The sequence below is a fragment of the Ophidiomyces ophidiicola genome (genome assembly GCF_022830035.1).
Source record: "Ophidiomyces ophidiicola strain CBS 122913 chromosome Unknown scaffold_11, whole genome shotgun sequence".
NCBI lineage: Eukaryota > Fungi > Ascomycota > Eurotiomycetes > Onygenales > Onygenaceae > Ophidiomyces > Ophidiomyces ophidiicola.
The window spans coordinates 309,485-323,986 of record NW_026054651.1 but is presented as its reverse complement, the minus strand read 5'-3'; the positions used below and the strand labels follow the sequence as shown (position 1 = coordinate 323,986).

The window sequence follows — 14,502 nt, the reverse complement described above, 5'->3', positions numbered from 1 at the left end:
CAGTCAACCGCCTCCCCGGCTCCTGAGCATGATGGCGCGTCGTCTTCGATTTTTTCGCGTATTCGATTCCCCATCGATTCCTCGATTCTCCGAAGACAAACAACAATGGTGTCCATACCAAGTACTTACGGTGGTCCCACCACGCCAGCCGTGCTTGTCATCGCGGCTGTTCTCGGCACAGTTGGAGGTGTTGCTTTGATTTTGTGCATTCTCTTCTTTACTGTCGGGGGCCAAAGCATAGCACAATATGAGTCGGTAGTCGTATCAGAAACGAGATCGCGACGTACGAGTCGGCGTCGCCCGCCACGACAAGGCGTGCGTGAAGTTGTTGAGCCGATGGAAAGCGTAACTTCAAGGTCATCAGTAACGGAAGAGAATGTTATCGAGGTATACGACGAGGAAAGCGATTCTTATACCGAACCATCTGAGCCACCAAGAAGACCCAGACGCCCAGGTGGATACAGGACCGTACATCCCGATGAATATGCAGGCCGTGACAGACCCATGAGAAAAGTTCGCTGAGGTCTCCATAAATACCTTGCCCTTCTCCTTTTGTTTAGAGAACGCCCCCTCCAAACGACCATTACGCTGAATAGGTTTTCAAAGTGCCATATTCTCGGTATAATTCCGGCTAATTGAGGCTATCTAACTTACTAGAGCTTCCGCTCAATACCCGCTGTGTAGCCACTCGCGTTACACCCATTCCCGATACTCCAGAATGACTACCAAGTATGAGTATCATCTTACCTCTTTTCGGTAGGCATTCACCCTAATAAGCGATTCCTGATTGGAGCTAATCATGCTATTTCTAGGAATTGCAAAATTCTTTGTCAGCAACCTATTCTATTCCGGAGTCAAACCTGACTGCTGTCTTTGGCGCAGCCCATCTTTTGCGATAAAGTGGCCCAGAGCATGCATCAATCGGTATTGCATTGTTGCCCCTACTATCAGACAGCCTATGTACATGGAAAACAGGACATAAATTTCCACTATATCATTATCTTCCATGTGAGCAGTTTTATTAAGTGATACGACCTATTTCAACCAACATATATTTCATTAATTTGTTTTGGGTATAAATTCATGTTAAAAAGAGACAGCATCTGTACAACAGCATTGCTTTTTGGGGCAATGTGTGTTACTATGTTCCATACTCATGGGAAGCCTCTCATTACTAGTAGAAGATGAATTGTCGTGCCCCCATTGACCCAATAGAGCATTTTTATCACAGAATTAAGGCAAAAGTGCAGCCTTATCAGATATCTTTCAGTCAGATGCATGAAGTTTTTGATTGGCTCAAACAAGAATTCGATTATAATTTTTGCAAGCCCGGAGCACTCCCGTGTTACTGTAAATTCCTAAGGCTGTACGGAGTATAGGAAACAGAATCAACATTTAAATACTCAAATAGAATAGTAGCGGGATACCCATCAAGCTCTTAAGACCTTAGAAATAACTCAGCCACTCTTTGGCCAAAACCGTGGCGAAATGTCATCATTGAAGAATGGCTGATACACCGAGTCAATGGATGATTGCTGGATCCAACACCCCAAACAGTTTCTGGACACCCGTTTCCATGTGGGGTCAGAAGGAAAGCTGCAGGGGCCTAGATTACACCATTCAACGTATCTAAGTTCCCCATGGTTATCTGTATCGAATATAGGGTTGTATAGGAGCTGTGCCTCACGATGGCATCTTTCGCAACGCAAGCGAATGCTGCATTCACTAGTTGGGTCTTTCAGGGAATTAAAAACAAGCAATATTCTAGGGAGATATTGGAGATTAAACGGGGATAAGGCTATAAACGCCCTTAGTTTAGAACTTTTGTTGCCTCGTTTGAAGAGTGCCGAAGAATCTATTTTTACAAGCAGCTCGCCACCTTTAATTTTGATACTGAGCCTGCTGATAGTTTCATTGAATCTTTCGGTGCAATATTCTGTTTCGGTAAGAAGACGTATGTCACCGAGTTGATAACGTTTCATGATCTCATGAAGTCTGTGGAAGGACAATTTAATAGAACCATGTACGGAAAATACGCCTGATGCCATTTCACAATTTGATGCGGGAAACACAAATAGGGGATACCAGGATGAAGGATGGTAAGTTGCACATCGGTAGCAGAGGAAACAGCCTGGAAATAAATGTTCGATTCGCCGGAGAAAGTCAAGACGCTCCTCTTTTTCAACGAGGTAAGGTGCCCAATGATCCCGACGTTTGAGTCTCTGGAGGATTTTCGGTCCGTTTAGAAAATCCCATGATGCTGTGCACGTCAGAGCTAGGGATAGCTTGTCTGCTTGGGACAAATCTGAATTAGAAACGATGTAGTAAATAATATCTGTTGGAAAACGAAATAGTAGCGAGTTGTCCGACGACATTGATGTTTCAGTACGACGTTTGAGCAAGCCAAGATAACGAATTGAAATATAGACGGCGAAGGGAAATTGTTACAGGCTGATCATTTTCTCATAGTAACAACACAAATGAACTCGATTTGGATATTTCATGATAGTAGAGAAGTGTGTCTAAGCAAGCTTTTATGTGAAGATTCGTTGCGATCTTTTAGGAGTACTCCGTAGATTTTCCTGGATTGGTATTTTAGCAGAAGATTCAGGTATGAGGGTCGCGACGGTAGATATCATTATGAGAGCTCTAGTATGCCAGAATGCAATCGTTCACTCGGAGCTGTGGGCGTTGAGGTCCAGGCTCGGCAGCGGCAATCGATGATATCATGGCGCTAGGGCTGATGAGGTCATGCACTCGCGCCAGGAATCTATTTTGGGGGCCACATTAGCGTCTCACGTGACTTAACCTTCGAGTAGTCTTGGCGCTGACAAACACACGGCCAACCAGCCACTCAGCACCAGTGTGGCTGTGTGGACTGGCTTACGTACGTACATGCATATAGTGGTTAGCGCTCTACTTCGTATGGAGTATTCTTAACCACATCCACAGCTGAAATTCCACCATCGACACAATAACGCCAGCAACAACGCCGCCCTCAGCGCCCAGCACCTTCCCTACTTTTAAAGGATTGCACCCTTGACGGTCCTCTGAATCTCAAAATCAAACAGCAATGGGGGACAAATACGTAAGTTCCTGCAGTCATGAAACACCTCTTAGAGTCATATTCTCACACGTGCATAGAACGCACCCCCTCCGGCTTATCCTCAGGCTTCTCATCAGCCCGGAAATTACCCTCCTCAGGGAGGAGCCGCACAAGAATTCTACAGTGGCCAGGCGCAGCAGCCCCAATACCCTCCGCAACAGGGTTACTACCCTCCCCAACAGGGCTACCCTCAGCAGCAAATGTACTACGGCCCCCAGGGGGGCCAGCCTCCCGCGCAAGGATATTACGCTGATGACCGAGGAAAGGCGGGCGGCATGGGCTCTGGAATATGTGCGGGTATACTTGGTGCGATGGCATGTTGCTGCTGTCTTGACATTCTTTTCTAAACACGTCGGGCCGCGGCGGTTAGGAAGATTCGATTCAAAATGGTACAAACAGCACAATTTCCCATTTGTTTATTTGGTTCGTGGATGATTTTGGGCGTTTCTCGGTCAATTTCTCCCGGGCCACGGGTACCTGATTGCCTTCGATTTTTCTCTTATGTTGCTCCTTTTGCCAAATCTATGCTGCGAGCATTTAAATGAATGTTGATGCATTATTTTGTTTGATTTTTATCCTTCGCTCTTTTTGTTGTTTGTCTTTTCTTTGTTTCTTTATTTCCTTCAATACTGTGTTAGTTTTACTCTACTGTTGTCATTTTTCGTGGGAAGGCTCAAGGTCTGCTATTCGTTATGCATTGCAACGTGGCTATGGGGAAGATATACTTGTTACATGTTTTGTTCAGATAATATATCTTGTCTTTCTCTTTAGTCTCTTCCTGCTAGTACTTATCAATTCAGATCTTATCATCGCTTTCAACGTCATTATAAACGTCCTACTTCCCTGATCTGCAGGGTTGGGAGGTGGGATGTGTTCCTCTCTCTCTCTGAATAATCGCATGTATCCTTTCGGCAGTTTCCACGAAAGGGGTGTTGCCTATCCTCGTGCCAGAAACCACCACCTCTTTCTTACCATTACCATGCAAAAACACCGTTCCTCCCTGATGTTTGCCTTCTTGAACCAATGCGCCCATTGAGATAGCTACCTCCTCTGGTGTAAGGGGGTCAATAGCACCGTATGCACCATAATTCTCCATGGTTTTCGGTCTATTGTCCCATAGAGGTGTACCAACTATGCTGCAGAACAATGTTAGTATTGCTGAAGCTACAGCTGTGAAAACAAAAAAAGCATAGCACTTTACCCTGGGCAGATGCCAACAACTTTGATACCCTCCAGTTCGTCTGCTAAACTCAGTGATTTGACAAATCCCACGATCGCATGCTTTGTTGCGCAGTACATCGGAACAGCATAAGTACCATATAATCCAGCCACAGAAGCAACCAACAATACCACACCTTTCTTGTTCATGCCGACTAACGCTCGGATCGCAAGACGAGTGAACTTCAATGGGTGCTCAACATTTATAGCCACACTTTGGTAATGGTTTTCTTGCTCTATATCAGACCAGTAATTTGAAAAAGTCTTCAACTTATCAGCACCAGAAAATCGACTTGTTTTATCAAGAAGAGGTATGATAGCTTACTTACGGGCTCAAAAACTCCGGCACAGGGACAGTATACATCTGGCACATCACCAAATTCACGTCGAGCAAAATCAATCAACCCCTGAAGATCGCTCCATTTAGCCACGTCGCACTGTGTAAATAGACACGTTCTCGAGTCTCTACTCTCATCAACAAAGCTTTGTGCTTGTGGTGAGAGCTTCAAGTCACCAATCACCACTCTCGAGCCTTGGGAGTGGCACCTTTTCGCAAAGGCGAGCCCAATGCCTATAGTATACGCACATAAGGTCAGCATTGAAAACCACATGGGCGCAAGGCACGTTTACCTGATCCTCCGCCAGTGATGGCAACAATTTTCCCCTGTAACGGGAAATCACCAAACATGATTTATTGTGGTATACAGTATGAGTAGGCCTAGCTGTTCCTCGTCCTTGCAAGAAACTAATGGGTTTATATAAAAACGTCACAGCCCGAGCCCTGCATCTCGCTTAGTTTATTGGCTTGTTTGCTACGGCTGGATCACGATGTGGCTTAATGCAATTGCAGTATTTATACGAAATGGATGGGTCGGCTCCAATTTCACTCCACCATGAAATGAACAAAAAGTTTGAATGAAGGTGTGCATTCACATCCAGTACGTTTTTACGTAAATTCAACCTCACACAAATCATTTCCATCGTTAAAGCGGAAGTGAAATAACGAAAGAGGACTTGTTAATAAGACAAGAAGAGAACCTCTCAAGTTTCGCAGATAGCAAAAGGCAAAATTCTGGAAAATTGTTCAGGAGAAAAAAAATTAACAAAGAAGGTAACCAGGGCCGTAGTTAATCGAGAGAGGTAGTGGAGTGGATGGCGGCCAATGCTTGCTTTTTTGGAACCAGTGTGGGTAATGCAGCTTTCATTTGACAGTGCAAGTTCAACGATAATGTCTGGGTAGATTCTAGGTTTATTCTTCAAGTTTAGCCTCCTGAAGCTCCTGAGCTGCATCGGCAACAGCATCGTTTTCTTGTCTGAGCTCAGCTTCAGCAGAAACATGGCCATTGACACCAGCATTCTGAAGGGCGGGCTTCTTGGCGTGGTCCGTGGATCCGTTAGTCACGTCATCTTGTTCAAGTTTGGCAAGTTCCTCTTTAGCTTTTTTGATATTCTATGGATGAAGTGGTCAGAATGAAAATGAACCCAAGGATAGGATTATTACTTACTTCTTCGGTTTTAGCGGCTTGGTTCTTCTTCCAATCCTGAAGCTTTTCAACAAGCTTCTCAATCACAGAGGGCACGTCGGATTGGTTCATTGGAGGATCAACCTTGACGCGGGCCAATTCTTCAATCACACCAAAGCTTAGGTTGAATTGCGACTTAGCATCATTGGTAGCCGCCACCTTTCTACCCTTTTTGTTTTTCTTTCCTCCACCACCTATAAAATAGTCGTCATCACGATCCTCCTTGCGGACGACACGGACTCCCTTGATGTCCGAGCTATCGACGGTTCTGCCAATTTCGGCACGGAAACCGCCAGATTGCATCTTCTTTTCATCATCCAGACCAAGCGATGACAAGTCGTAGCTTGGGTCAAAATGACGGATGAGGCCTTGGGCAGTAATAATTTCATCAGTGTACGCGGGGCGGGATGCTTCCTCTAATTTTTTATCGGCAATCTTCTTCTTTCGCTCACGCTCGTACTTTTCACGTTCCGCTCGGTGGCGTTCCCTGCGGTTGCGCTCCATCTCCTGTTCAAACTCTCGATATGCCTTTCGAGCGTGATAGTAGGTATCCTTAATCTCTCTTAGGGAGGTACGGGCCTTCTGTACCTGGCCCTGGAGTTGGCTTCTCTCATCCCGAAGGGACTTGATGTTCTTAAATACGCCATCTTGTTCCGCTTTAATCTCATCCAGCTCCTTCTGGATCGACGTGTATTTCTCGCTGAGAGCCTTTTGCTCAGGGTTATCAAGCCCCTTTTTTAGGCCAGTCAGCTGAGTTTTCAGGTCATCAATGTGCTTCTGGCTCTCTTCAAACCCAGAAAATCCCTTCCGCTGCTTCCGTAGACTCGAGACCTCCGCGAGAGCTTTCCTTTCGTCCACAAGTTTCATCGTCCCAGAATCAACTTCCTTTTCGAGGCGCTGAATTTCCCGGTCGAGGTCCTCAACACTTTTGAACCCAACTCGCCCTCGGGCTGCCTTCTGTTCGGTGATACGAGATTTAATGGAAGAATCGAGTGCATTGATCTTTTCCTGCAAGCTGGTACGGGAAGCTTTGAATCCTTGTTGCTGTTGACGGATAGCTGCGAGCTGGGAACGAAGCTCCTGTTGTTTTTTTGCAACAGGAGAATCTTGGTTATGAGGAGTTGCAAGGTCGATCTTTGATTTCACGGCTTCCTGTATCATAATCAATTTTGTTAGTGATGCTGAATGGGGGCTATTTAAGTCGTAAGCGTTACCAATTGCTGCTGAGCGGATGCAAGCTCTTTCTCAGCCTTTGCCAGATTGATCTTGTATGCATCTTCATTTGGCTTCTCAGGCCGTGCAGTCTTGTCAGACTTCTCTGGCTGCTGAACCGTAGGCTCAGGAGTCTGTATGGGGTTAGCAGTGGCAGCCATGTTGGCGACTAAGCAGCGGAACGACCCTAAGTCAAACAGTTATTCAACGGTTAGCTAGAGAGAGTGAGGTATGCAATACCAGCTACAACTTAGTGGAGCAATTGAATTGCTGGGGGATGGCACAGTAAGGGTCGCCTAAATGTTGCGTTGTTCTTCTTGACTTTTGCATTTTCAACCTGTGAGTGTGTGGTCCGTGCGCACCATCACTAGCCAAACTGAGAGCTGTGAAGGAAACGTTTTTTTCAGGCGACATCAACGCGGCCAGAGCAGTGTGGCTCTATCTTGTTGACTGTTTTCTTCCTCTAAAACTAATCTTGGATTATCCTCATTCGTTTCTTGCTTGTTGCCCTTGAACAGAGCTCCTGGTTGCTCACGCACCAGGCTTCAACTCCCAGCAGCCATGGCAGACGAGGATTTCTCCAAGACATCTGCAGAAGCAGGCCGCGAGATGACACGGTTATGGCGTACATGGAGGACAGTCTTTGAAATGCTTCTAGATCGGGTACGTCGTCACAGCAAGCCGCTACACTGCATGCGAAAGCATTTCTAAACAATCGGGACATATATATAGGGCTATGAAGTTACGGAAGAAGAAGTGAAGATCCCTCTCAACGACTTTCGGACAAAATATTCAGACGCACTGGGGTTCCCTGAGTATGTTTCCACTCTAAAAGAATGGAGAAATCTCCAGTTTGATATCTAACAAGAAATCCAGTCGTAACAAGATGCGCATCAGTGCCCGTCCCTCTCAGACGATGATGGACAAATACACGCCGCTCGCTACAGCCGCCAAACCAAATCCTACCCCCGAATGCGGAACTATCCACGTGGAATTTTGCGCTGATGCTCAAAGTGTAGGCACCAAACAGGTGCGCGCCTTTAATCACTTCATTGACGAGCAAAATTATCATACGGGAATATTTATCACACAATCTCCCATCTCACCCTCGGCCGTGCGCCTGTTGACTGGTATACCGGGACGGTTCTGCGAGCACTTTTTGGAGCAGGAATTATTGGTCAATATCACACACCATGAACTGGTCCCGAAGCACGTACTGCTGAGTGCTGAGGAAAAGAAGAGACTGCTGCTGAGATATCGCCTAAAAGAGTCACAACTACCAAGAATCCAAGTTGGCGACCCGGTAGCCAAGTACTTGGGCCTCAGAAGGGGACAAGTTGTGAAGATTATTCGGAAGAGTGAAACCGCTGGAAGATATGCGAGTTACCGCTGGGTTACTTAGTGTTCGCTATTAACTATAGCAGAGAGTACTAATCCGTGAGTAAAGACGACTATGGGGATGCTGGGAGATTTAGGAATATTATGAGACCAATTTCCGAGTCTCTGTAGAAAAAGAGTATGAATTATTCGGAGCTGGGAAGGTCTACTGTATTCGTTTCATCCAACCCCCATTTCCCTTGAAGATCAATTGGCATGACGGCGTATGGATTGGGCGGTTTATATTATTTTGTTAGGAGTTCCTTTGAGTGAGATCTCATCAAAAGAGTTTTGAATGTGATGATGTGTACTATCAATTGTACTTCAATCAAAAAATAGCTACAGCTTTGTTGCTCTGCCTTTATCCCTCACCACAGCCCCTTTTTTCTCACCTTTTCTTTGCAGGTCTCTTAACACTCTTCTCAAAATCTTGCCACTTGCACTTTTCGGAATCTCATCGGTGAATTCTACTTCCACAAGCCACTTGTGCCTCACCTTCCTCTCTTGGACATATTGGATGAGGTCTTTACCAATCGCCTGAATATTGTTACCCCTTTGTTCAGGTTTTAGTACCACATAAGCCTTGGGCTTTTCGCCAGAATAGTCATCCGATACCGCAAGGACGGCAGCATCCTCAACATGGGGATGGCCCAAGAGCAAATCCTCTAACTCAGCTGGTGCAACACCAATACCTTTAACTTTAATCATTTCCTTGATACGGTCAGTGATAGTAATGAAACCCTCCTCGTCGATCTTGCCCACATCTCCAGTGTGTAACCAGCCATCTTCATCGAATGTTTCGCGTGTAGCCTTAGGGTTGTTCAAGTACCCCATTACTACTTGGGGCCCACGTGCGAGAATTTCTCCTGGCTGATTATGCCCTAGCTCTGCACCCGTATCAGGGTCAATAATCTTTACCTCCGTGTTGGCAACGATAGTTCCGACTCGGAAAGCATACTTGTAACCCATTTTTCCAAGCGGATGCGTCGTGATACAACTGCAAGACTCGGTCATACCATACCCTTGTTTAAATCCTGTTCCGGGGAACATTTTCTCTAGAAGTGATAGGATCTCTGCACTTAAAGGAGCAGCGCCTGATGAGAATCGCTCGACATGTGACAAATCATACTGATTGACAATTGGATCACGAACCATCCGAATTAGAATAGGTGGTACAAGCAGTAGTTCTTTGATTTTAAACGTGGAAACAGCATCAAGCATGGCCTCCATGGTGAAGGACGGTAGCATATAAATTTCAGCATTCAGGAGAATAGGCAAATGAAGTTGGTGGACTAGCCCAGTAACTTCCCTTGAAATCAGTTCTGCTCAGTTTTTGTGGATAGTAGGAGATCCGGCTTACTATGGAACAAAGGTAAAACTGCGAGGATCTTTTTATGTGTCTCAGGAGTTACTTGTTGAACCTGCAGACACTGGGCAATCACATTTTGATGGGAAATCATAACCTAACCCAAGAGATTCATTATTAATCACCAGAACTAATTAACAATAAACAAGAATAGGAGAATATACCGCTTTAGGTAACCCAGTTGTGCCACTGCTGAAGCTCAGAAACCCACAGACGTCTTTATTTTTCTTTCCAGAGAGAATTCTGAATGGATTTGTTTGTCCTTCGGGGCCAAAACTCCTCCCTATATCTAAAAGCTGTTTCATTGTTGTATAGCCTTCTACCTCGCCCTCGAGTAGGAGGATCCTATTTTGTGGGATGCCAGCATTTTTAGCAGCCTCCACAGCTACCTTCATTGACGCCGGCATAGTCATCAAGATTTTGGCCTGGGCTGTTTCGAGAGCATATGTCATTTCTTCCACATTGTATGCCGGAGAAGCGCCAGAGACGACTCCACCTAGAGAAATCAAACGTTATAAGTGAATTGTAACATGTTTGAATTATACTATTAATGAGTCATGGTAAAGGCTAACGAACCTGCTCTGATAGTTCCTAGCATGGCAACTGGATACCATATTGTGTTTTGGCTAAACAGTGCGACTGTTTCGCCCTCTTGTAGGTCGAACATTTTTACCAGAGCGGTGGATAACAAAGTGGTGTACTCCTTCACTTGAGCAAAACTAATCCGCTCCCTCGTTGTGGCATTAGTGTATCCGGCAATCTCAGACCCGGGAAACTTAGATAGCGGACAATAAGGAGAATAGGGATCAAAGAGCCAGTCCCAAACGGTGATATCCGCTGGGACTATAGTAGATATGCATTGTCAGCAGGCCCATAACCATCTCGTGTCACAAAACTAGGCGCCTTACTATCAAGGTGCGGATTCAGGGACTTGAAAACCATTCTTGACTGTAGTGTGGATATTAACTCTGCTAAGAGAAAAAAACTAAATCTGAAGCGAAGCTGATAAAAACCACTGCCAATAATACTGAAATCAGTGTTCAATATCCTGCAACTGTTTTATAGTATATTTCGGGTATAGCAGTTGCTATGAGCCCCGCAAAAGCTTCAACATGGATCTAGCTGTCGGGCTTCGAGTGGAGCGGGGAGCCAATAGCATCGAATAATAACACAAGGGTAAGAGGCACAAATGCAACAGACTTCAGATCATTGGTACGCCATTCCTCAGGTAAAACCATGTTGCACGGCTGTGCGGGCAGTTCCCCTTGGTTGACTGCAAAGAAGGTGGCTCTGTTATTGCTCCCCCTCACGACCAACGTCGGATCTCGGCAGGGCAATTCTTGAGTTATCGGAGTAACGTTTTGGCTCCCGGCAAAGAAATTCAAAAAGCTAGCGGTAGTTTTCGATTTCGATTGAAGGCTAAAAAATAGTATTTCGGTTGATGGACGAGTAAATTGTCTCTCATTGGGTCTTCAGGCGGGTTTATATATAGTGTCATTCATAAACACACAGATATCAAAATCTATTTGATTTCTGATTAAAAAGAGATTTAACCTGTTTGTCCGTTGGTGAGTTGTCTCTGGTATGGAGGGAGATGGAGGATCAACGTTTCCCCACATGTTCCTTTTGTTGACTTCGCACTCCAAAGTGAAAAATCGGCTAAACACCACACCTGACATACGCATATGTATCTGAAAGAATATCGCATATGACACCCCATAGGATGCCTATTTTGAATCATTAATTATACTCCGGGGTGTTTTCCAACAGCCTCGAGCGCCATATTGTTTCCTTCCAATTCTTGAAAAGCAATGCATACACAAAACGCTATATATGTAGCCGACAGCTTGCCATTTCGAAAGCACATTCTTTACAGCATTTCACCTTCAAGAAAACTATGCGCTACGGCAATTAAGTGTGTCTATAGGGGCAGTGCTTTAGACTCCACCCGCAAGAACATAAACTTAATGATGGTATCATAAAGAATTGTGACAAATAACAAAAAATATCTACAGCTACTAGATCTTTGAGGAACGGGCCACGAGCTCTAAGTCTCGATGGGGTATGTCGAGATAATCCCACATAAAATGGAACCGATCGCTCCCAAAGAAAGGCTCGGCATTACCTTTTCCATCATGTACCCAGAACCAAGGACAACCAAATGCTCCAAGCTCTTTAACAGCGTACTCGGTGTTATCAGTAAGGGCTTTCTTAATTTCAGGGTCGTTGCCGCCCTGTACGACCTCCTTTGCCTGCGTATCGTCGAATACCTTTCTTGCTGCAACTAGCAAATTCTCAGGCTTCGAGATATCGAGTTGCCCAGTCCACATCGTCTCAAAACATGACTCGAAGAAGTTCTCGAACTTCTCAGGGTATTGTTTCTTTGCATAAACAAGGCATCGTTGAGGCTTCCATGGCAGTTAATACAAATCCAATGAAGACGGACATGTACTTTGGTCTTGACATACCAGAAGTGAAAGGATTGGGAAGAAAGATGGAATCTGAAAGCTTTTTCCAAAATATCTTTGGGCTCTTGGACCGTCATAATTGGAATATACCGCTTTGGCCGGCAGTGTCCATGGCGGCTTGTTCCCTTACACATGTGTTAAAAGCAAATGCTTCAATGGAACATATCGATCTATCAACGTCCACAGGACTCACCACTGCCCACGTTTATTCCACCTAAGAAAACAGGGATGAACCTTAACAGCTAAGCATCAACACAAGTTCCAAATGGTTATACTGTAAAGTATAGGAAATTTACTCGACGGATACGCCAGACTCAGCTAGCACTTTTTTATTCTGGCGCAGATATGATAAGGCGAAAAAACTGAAGGGTGACACTGAATAGCATTACTACCTGCCTGATACAGCTTTTCCTGGTAGCATAAACTTACCACAGTCAATATAGCATTCAATCTTCTTTTCTGTCATATTTTTGCAATTTTGTCAATCACAGCTAATGGATAACAACTTAGACCATCAAAAAGGAGCAACTTGATGTTAAGTATTTCGGACTTCCTCTGCGTCATTGCGTTTTAACCCTGGTATTTTTAGATTTACATTCCCAAAGTCTTGTCCCTGGTGAAAAGCCGAGGCAATTCTCACTTCCCCACACACGCTTTCGGCCTGCGACCGCTCAACTATAGAGTACGCATTGAGGCTCTGAGCGGCTCGATAATTATTTGTCTTTTCATTTCATGCGAAGCTTAAGACTATACTGACAACATGGCTACAACCGACTCGAGGCCAGTTGCTTTAGTTGTTGGCGCATCTCGCGGCATAGGAAGACAGGTGGCGATAGATTTGGCAAACAATGGGTATAGATGTATTTATGTCTGGCTTTTTAATTCGAAGAAATCCCATTCAAGGCTAATTGATATAAAGTGGTTGTGGCTGCTAAGAGCATATCAACTGTACCGCAAGGATCTCCCTTTCCACCGGACCCAAACTCGTCAGAATCTACAATCACCACCGTACAACGTGAAATTCGAGAAAATGGCGGAGAAGCCAGCGCCATACAAGTCGATGTTAGAGACCCTGCTAGCGTGAAACGCATGGTCGACTCGACTATCGGAATATATGGCCGTTTAGATGTCATTGTTTACAATTCAGGCGCAATATGGTGGGCATCGGTGGAAAATACACCTATGAAACGTTTCTTGCTTATGCAACAGGTGAATGTGGAGGGCCTATATGCCACTGTTCAGGCCGCCATACCGCATTTTCAAAACAATGGCTGGAAGGCTCGTATTATCGTGGTTAGCCCGCCTATATATTCAAGATTTTTTCGAGGAAAAACTGCATATGCAATGGGAAAAGTTGGAATGTCCGTTTTGACTAAAGGACTTGCTATGGATTGGATAAGAGAGGGCAAACAACAAATGGCTATTACAAGCATCTGGCCTGCCGCTGTAAGCCCTCGTATACCCGATTCTATTAGGAGTATGACTTTGATCCCCAATAAACTAGGCAATCCAATCAGCAGCGACTCCAGATCCAAGCTATATACAAGACCTCAGAAAAGCTGTAGGCCTTCCGTCTCGCACTATTCCAAGATGTGGGTGAACTCATCAGGATCGTAGACTATCTTCTCCGATTCGATCTTGGCCATGCTTAGGTCGCCTGCAGAAGAGGTCAACGGCTGCCTCGAGCTAGATGAAGATTTCCTTCGCAAGAAGGGTATTACTGATTTCTCAAAATATAGCGTCGTGCCTGGAGCAAATCCACGCCGGATTATGCCGGCTCAGCTACCAGATTTAAGAGTTGCAGAACATGACGATGAAGGTATGCGTTTGGATAGTACCGAATTGCGCCGAACCTCAAAGATATAGCTCTTCCTGCCAACCAGGATTACGCCAGGGTGGCATTTAGGCGAGGGGTATCTCGGGATCACTAGGGATCGAACAGCAGTAGCCTGTGGGACATTCGTGAAATAAAGAACCACTGATTATAAAAATCAGTTGAAGCAATCTGTTTTCGAGATCTGTTCTCCTATTCAAGTTCCGAGTGGAATGTTGAGCGGATGCAAGGCGAGTCATCCGTCCACATAAATGTGCATCTGGATGTGGATCAACGTCGTTGTGTATGCACATGCATAGTAAGTTACCTATGACGTAACTAGCTGGCGTTCGCGCTTGTTACCATCTGCAGCCCAAAATAGCTGTGCATATTCCGTACGGAGAACATGCAGATGAGCT

General features: G+C 45.2%; 7 protein-coding genes across 7 annotated transcripts; 3 read left to right on the top strand and 4 right to left on the bottom strand.

Moving 5' to 3' along the window:
• Nucleotides 1-3,073: 3,073 nt before the first annotated feature.
• On the top strand, nt 3,074-3,453 carry LOZ57_003393 (uncharacterized protein; the record flags this gene model as incomplete). The annotated part of the gene is made up of 2 exons (XM_049252442.1): nt 3,074-3,088; nt 3,145-3,453. 2 exons carry the CDS (start codon nt 3,074-3,076, stop codon nt 3,451-3,453), a joined length of 324 nt encoding a protein of 107 aa, XP_049108616.1.
• A 488-nt stretch (nt 3,454-3,941) lies between these two features.
• On the bottom strand, nt 3,942-5,012 carry LOZ57_003392 (uncharacterized protein; the record flags this gene model as incomplete). Its single annotated transcript, XM_049252441.1, has 4 exons — nt 3,942-4,242; nt 4,308-4,560; nt 4,650-4,895; nt 4,955-5,012. 4 exons carry the CDS (start codon nt 5,010-5,012, stop codon nt 3,942-3,944), a joined length of 858 nt encoding a protein of 285 aa, XP_049108615.1.
• Nucleotides 5,013-5,573: 561 nt separating this feature from the next.
• On the bottom strand, nt 5,574-7,220 carry BFR1 (multicopy suppressor of BFA (Brefeldin A); the record flags this gene model as incomplete). The annotated part of the gene is made up of 3 exons (XM_049252440.1): nt 5,574-5,774; nt 5,830-6,999; nt 7,062-7,220. 3 exons carry the CDS (start codon nt 7,218-7,220, stop codon nt 5,574-5,576), a joined length of 1,530 nt encoding a protein of 509 aa, XP_049108614.1.
• Nucleotides 7,221-7,620: 400 nt separating this feature from the next.
• RPB5 (DNA-directed RNA polymerases II 24 kDa polypeptide (RNA polymerase II subunit 5)) lies at nt 7,621-8,461 on the top strand (the record flags this gene model as incomplete). The annotated part of the gene is made up of 3 exons (XM_049252439.1): nt 7,621-7,722; nt 7,792-7,874; nt 7,936-8,461. 3 exons carry the CDS (start codon nt 7,621-7,623, stop codon nt 8,459-8,461), a joined length of 711 nt encoding a protein of 236 aa, XP_049108613.1.
• A 314-nt stretch (nt 8,462-8,775) lies between these two features.
• LOZ57_003389 (uncharacterized protein) lies at nt 8,776-10,744 on the bottom strand (the record flags this gene model as incomplete). The annotated part of the gene is made up of 5 exons (XM_049252438.1): nt 8,776-9,740; nt 9,797-9,899; nt 9,967-10,298; nt 10,379-10,645; nt 10,711-10,744. 5 exons carry the CDS (start codon nt 10,742-10,744, stop codon nt 8,776-8,778), a joined length of 1,701 nt encoding a protein of 566 aa, XP_049108612.1.
• Nucleotides 10,745-11,820: 1,076 nt separating this feature from the next.
• Nucleotides 11,821-12,347, bottom strand: LOZ57_003388 (uncharacterized protein; the record flags this gene model as incomplete). The annotated part of the gene is made up of 2 exons (XM_049252437.1): nt 11,821-12,210; nt 12,255-12,347. 2 exons carry the CDS (start codon nt 12,345-12,347, stop codon nt 11,821-11,823), a joined length of 483 nt encoding a protein of 160 aa, XP_049108611.1.
• Nucleotides 12,348-13,030: 683 nt separating this feature from the next.
• LOZ57_003387 (uncharacterized protein) lies at nt 13,031-14,136 on the top strand (the record flags this gene model as incomplete). Its single annotated transcript, XM_049252436.1, has 4 exons — nt 13,031-13,130; nt 13,190-13,716; nt 13,775-13,831; nt 13,888-14,136. The coding sequence occupies 4 exons, from the start codon at nt 13,031-13,033 to the stop codon at nt 14,134-14,136; spliced, it is 933 nt and encodes a 310-aa protein (XP_049108610.1).
• Nucleotides 14,137-14,502: the final 366 nt, after the last annotated feature.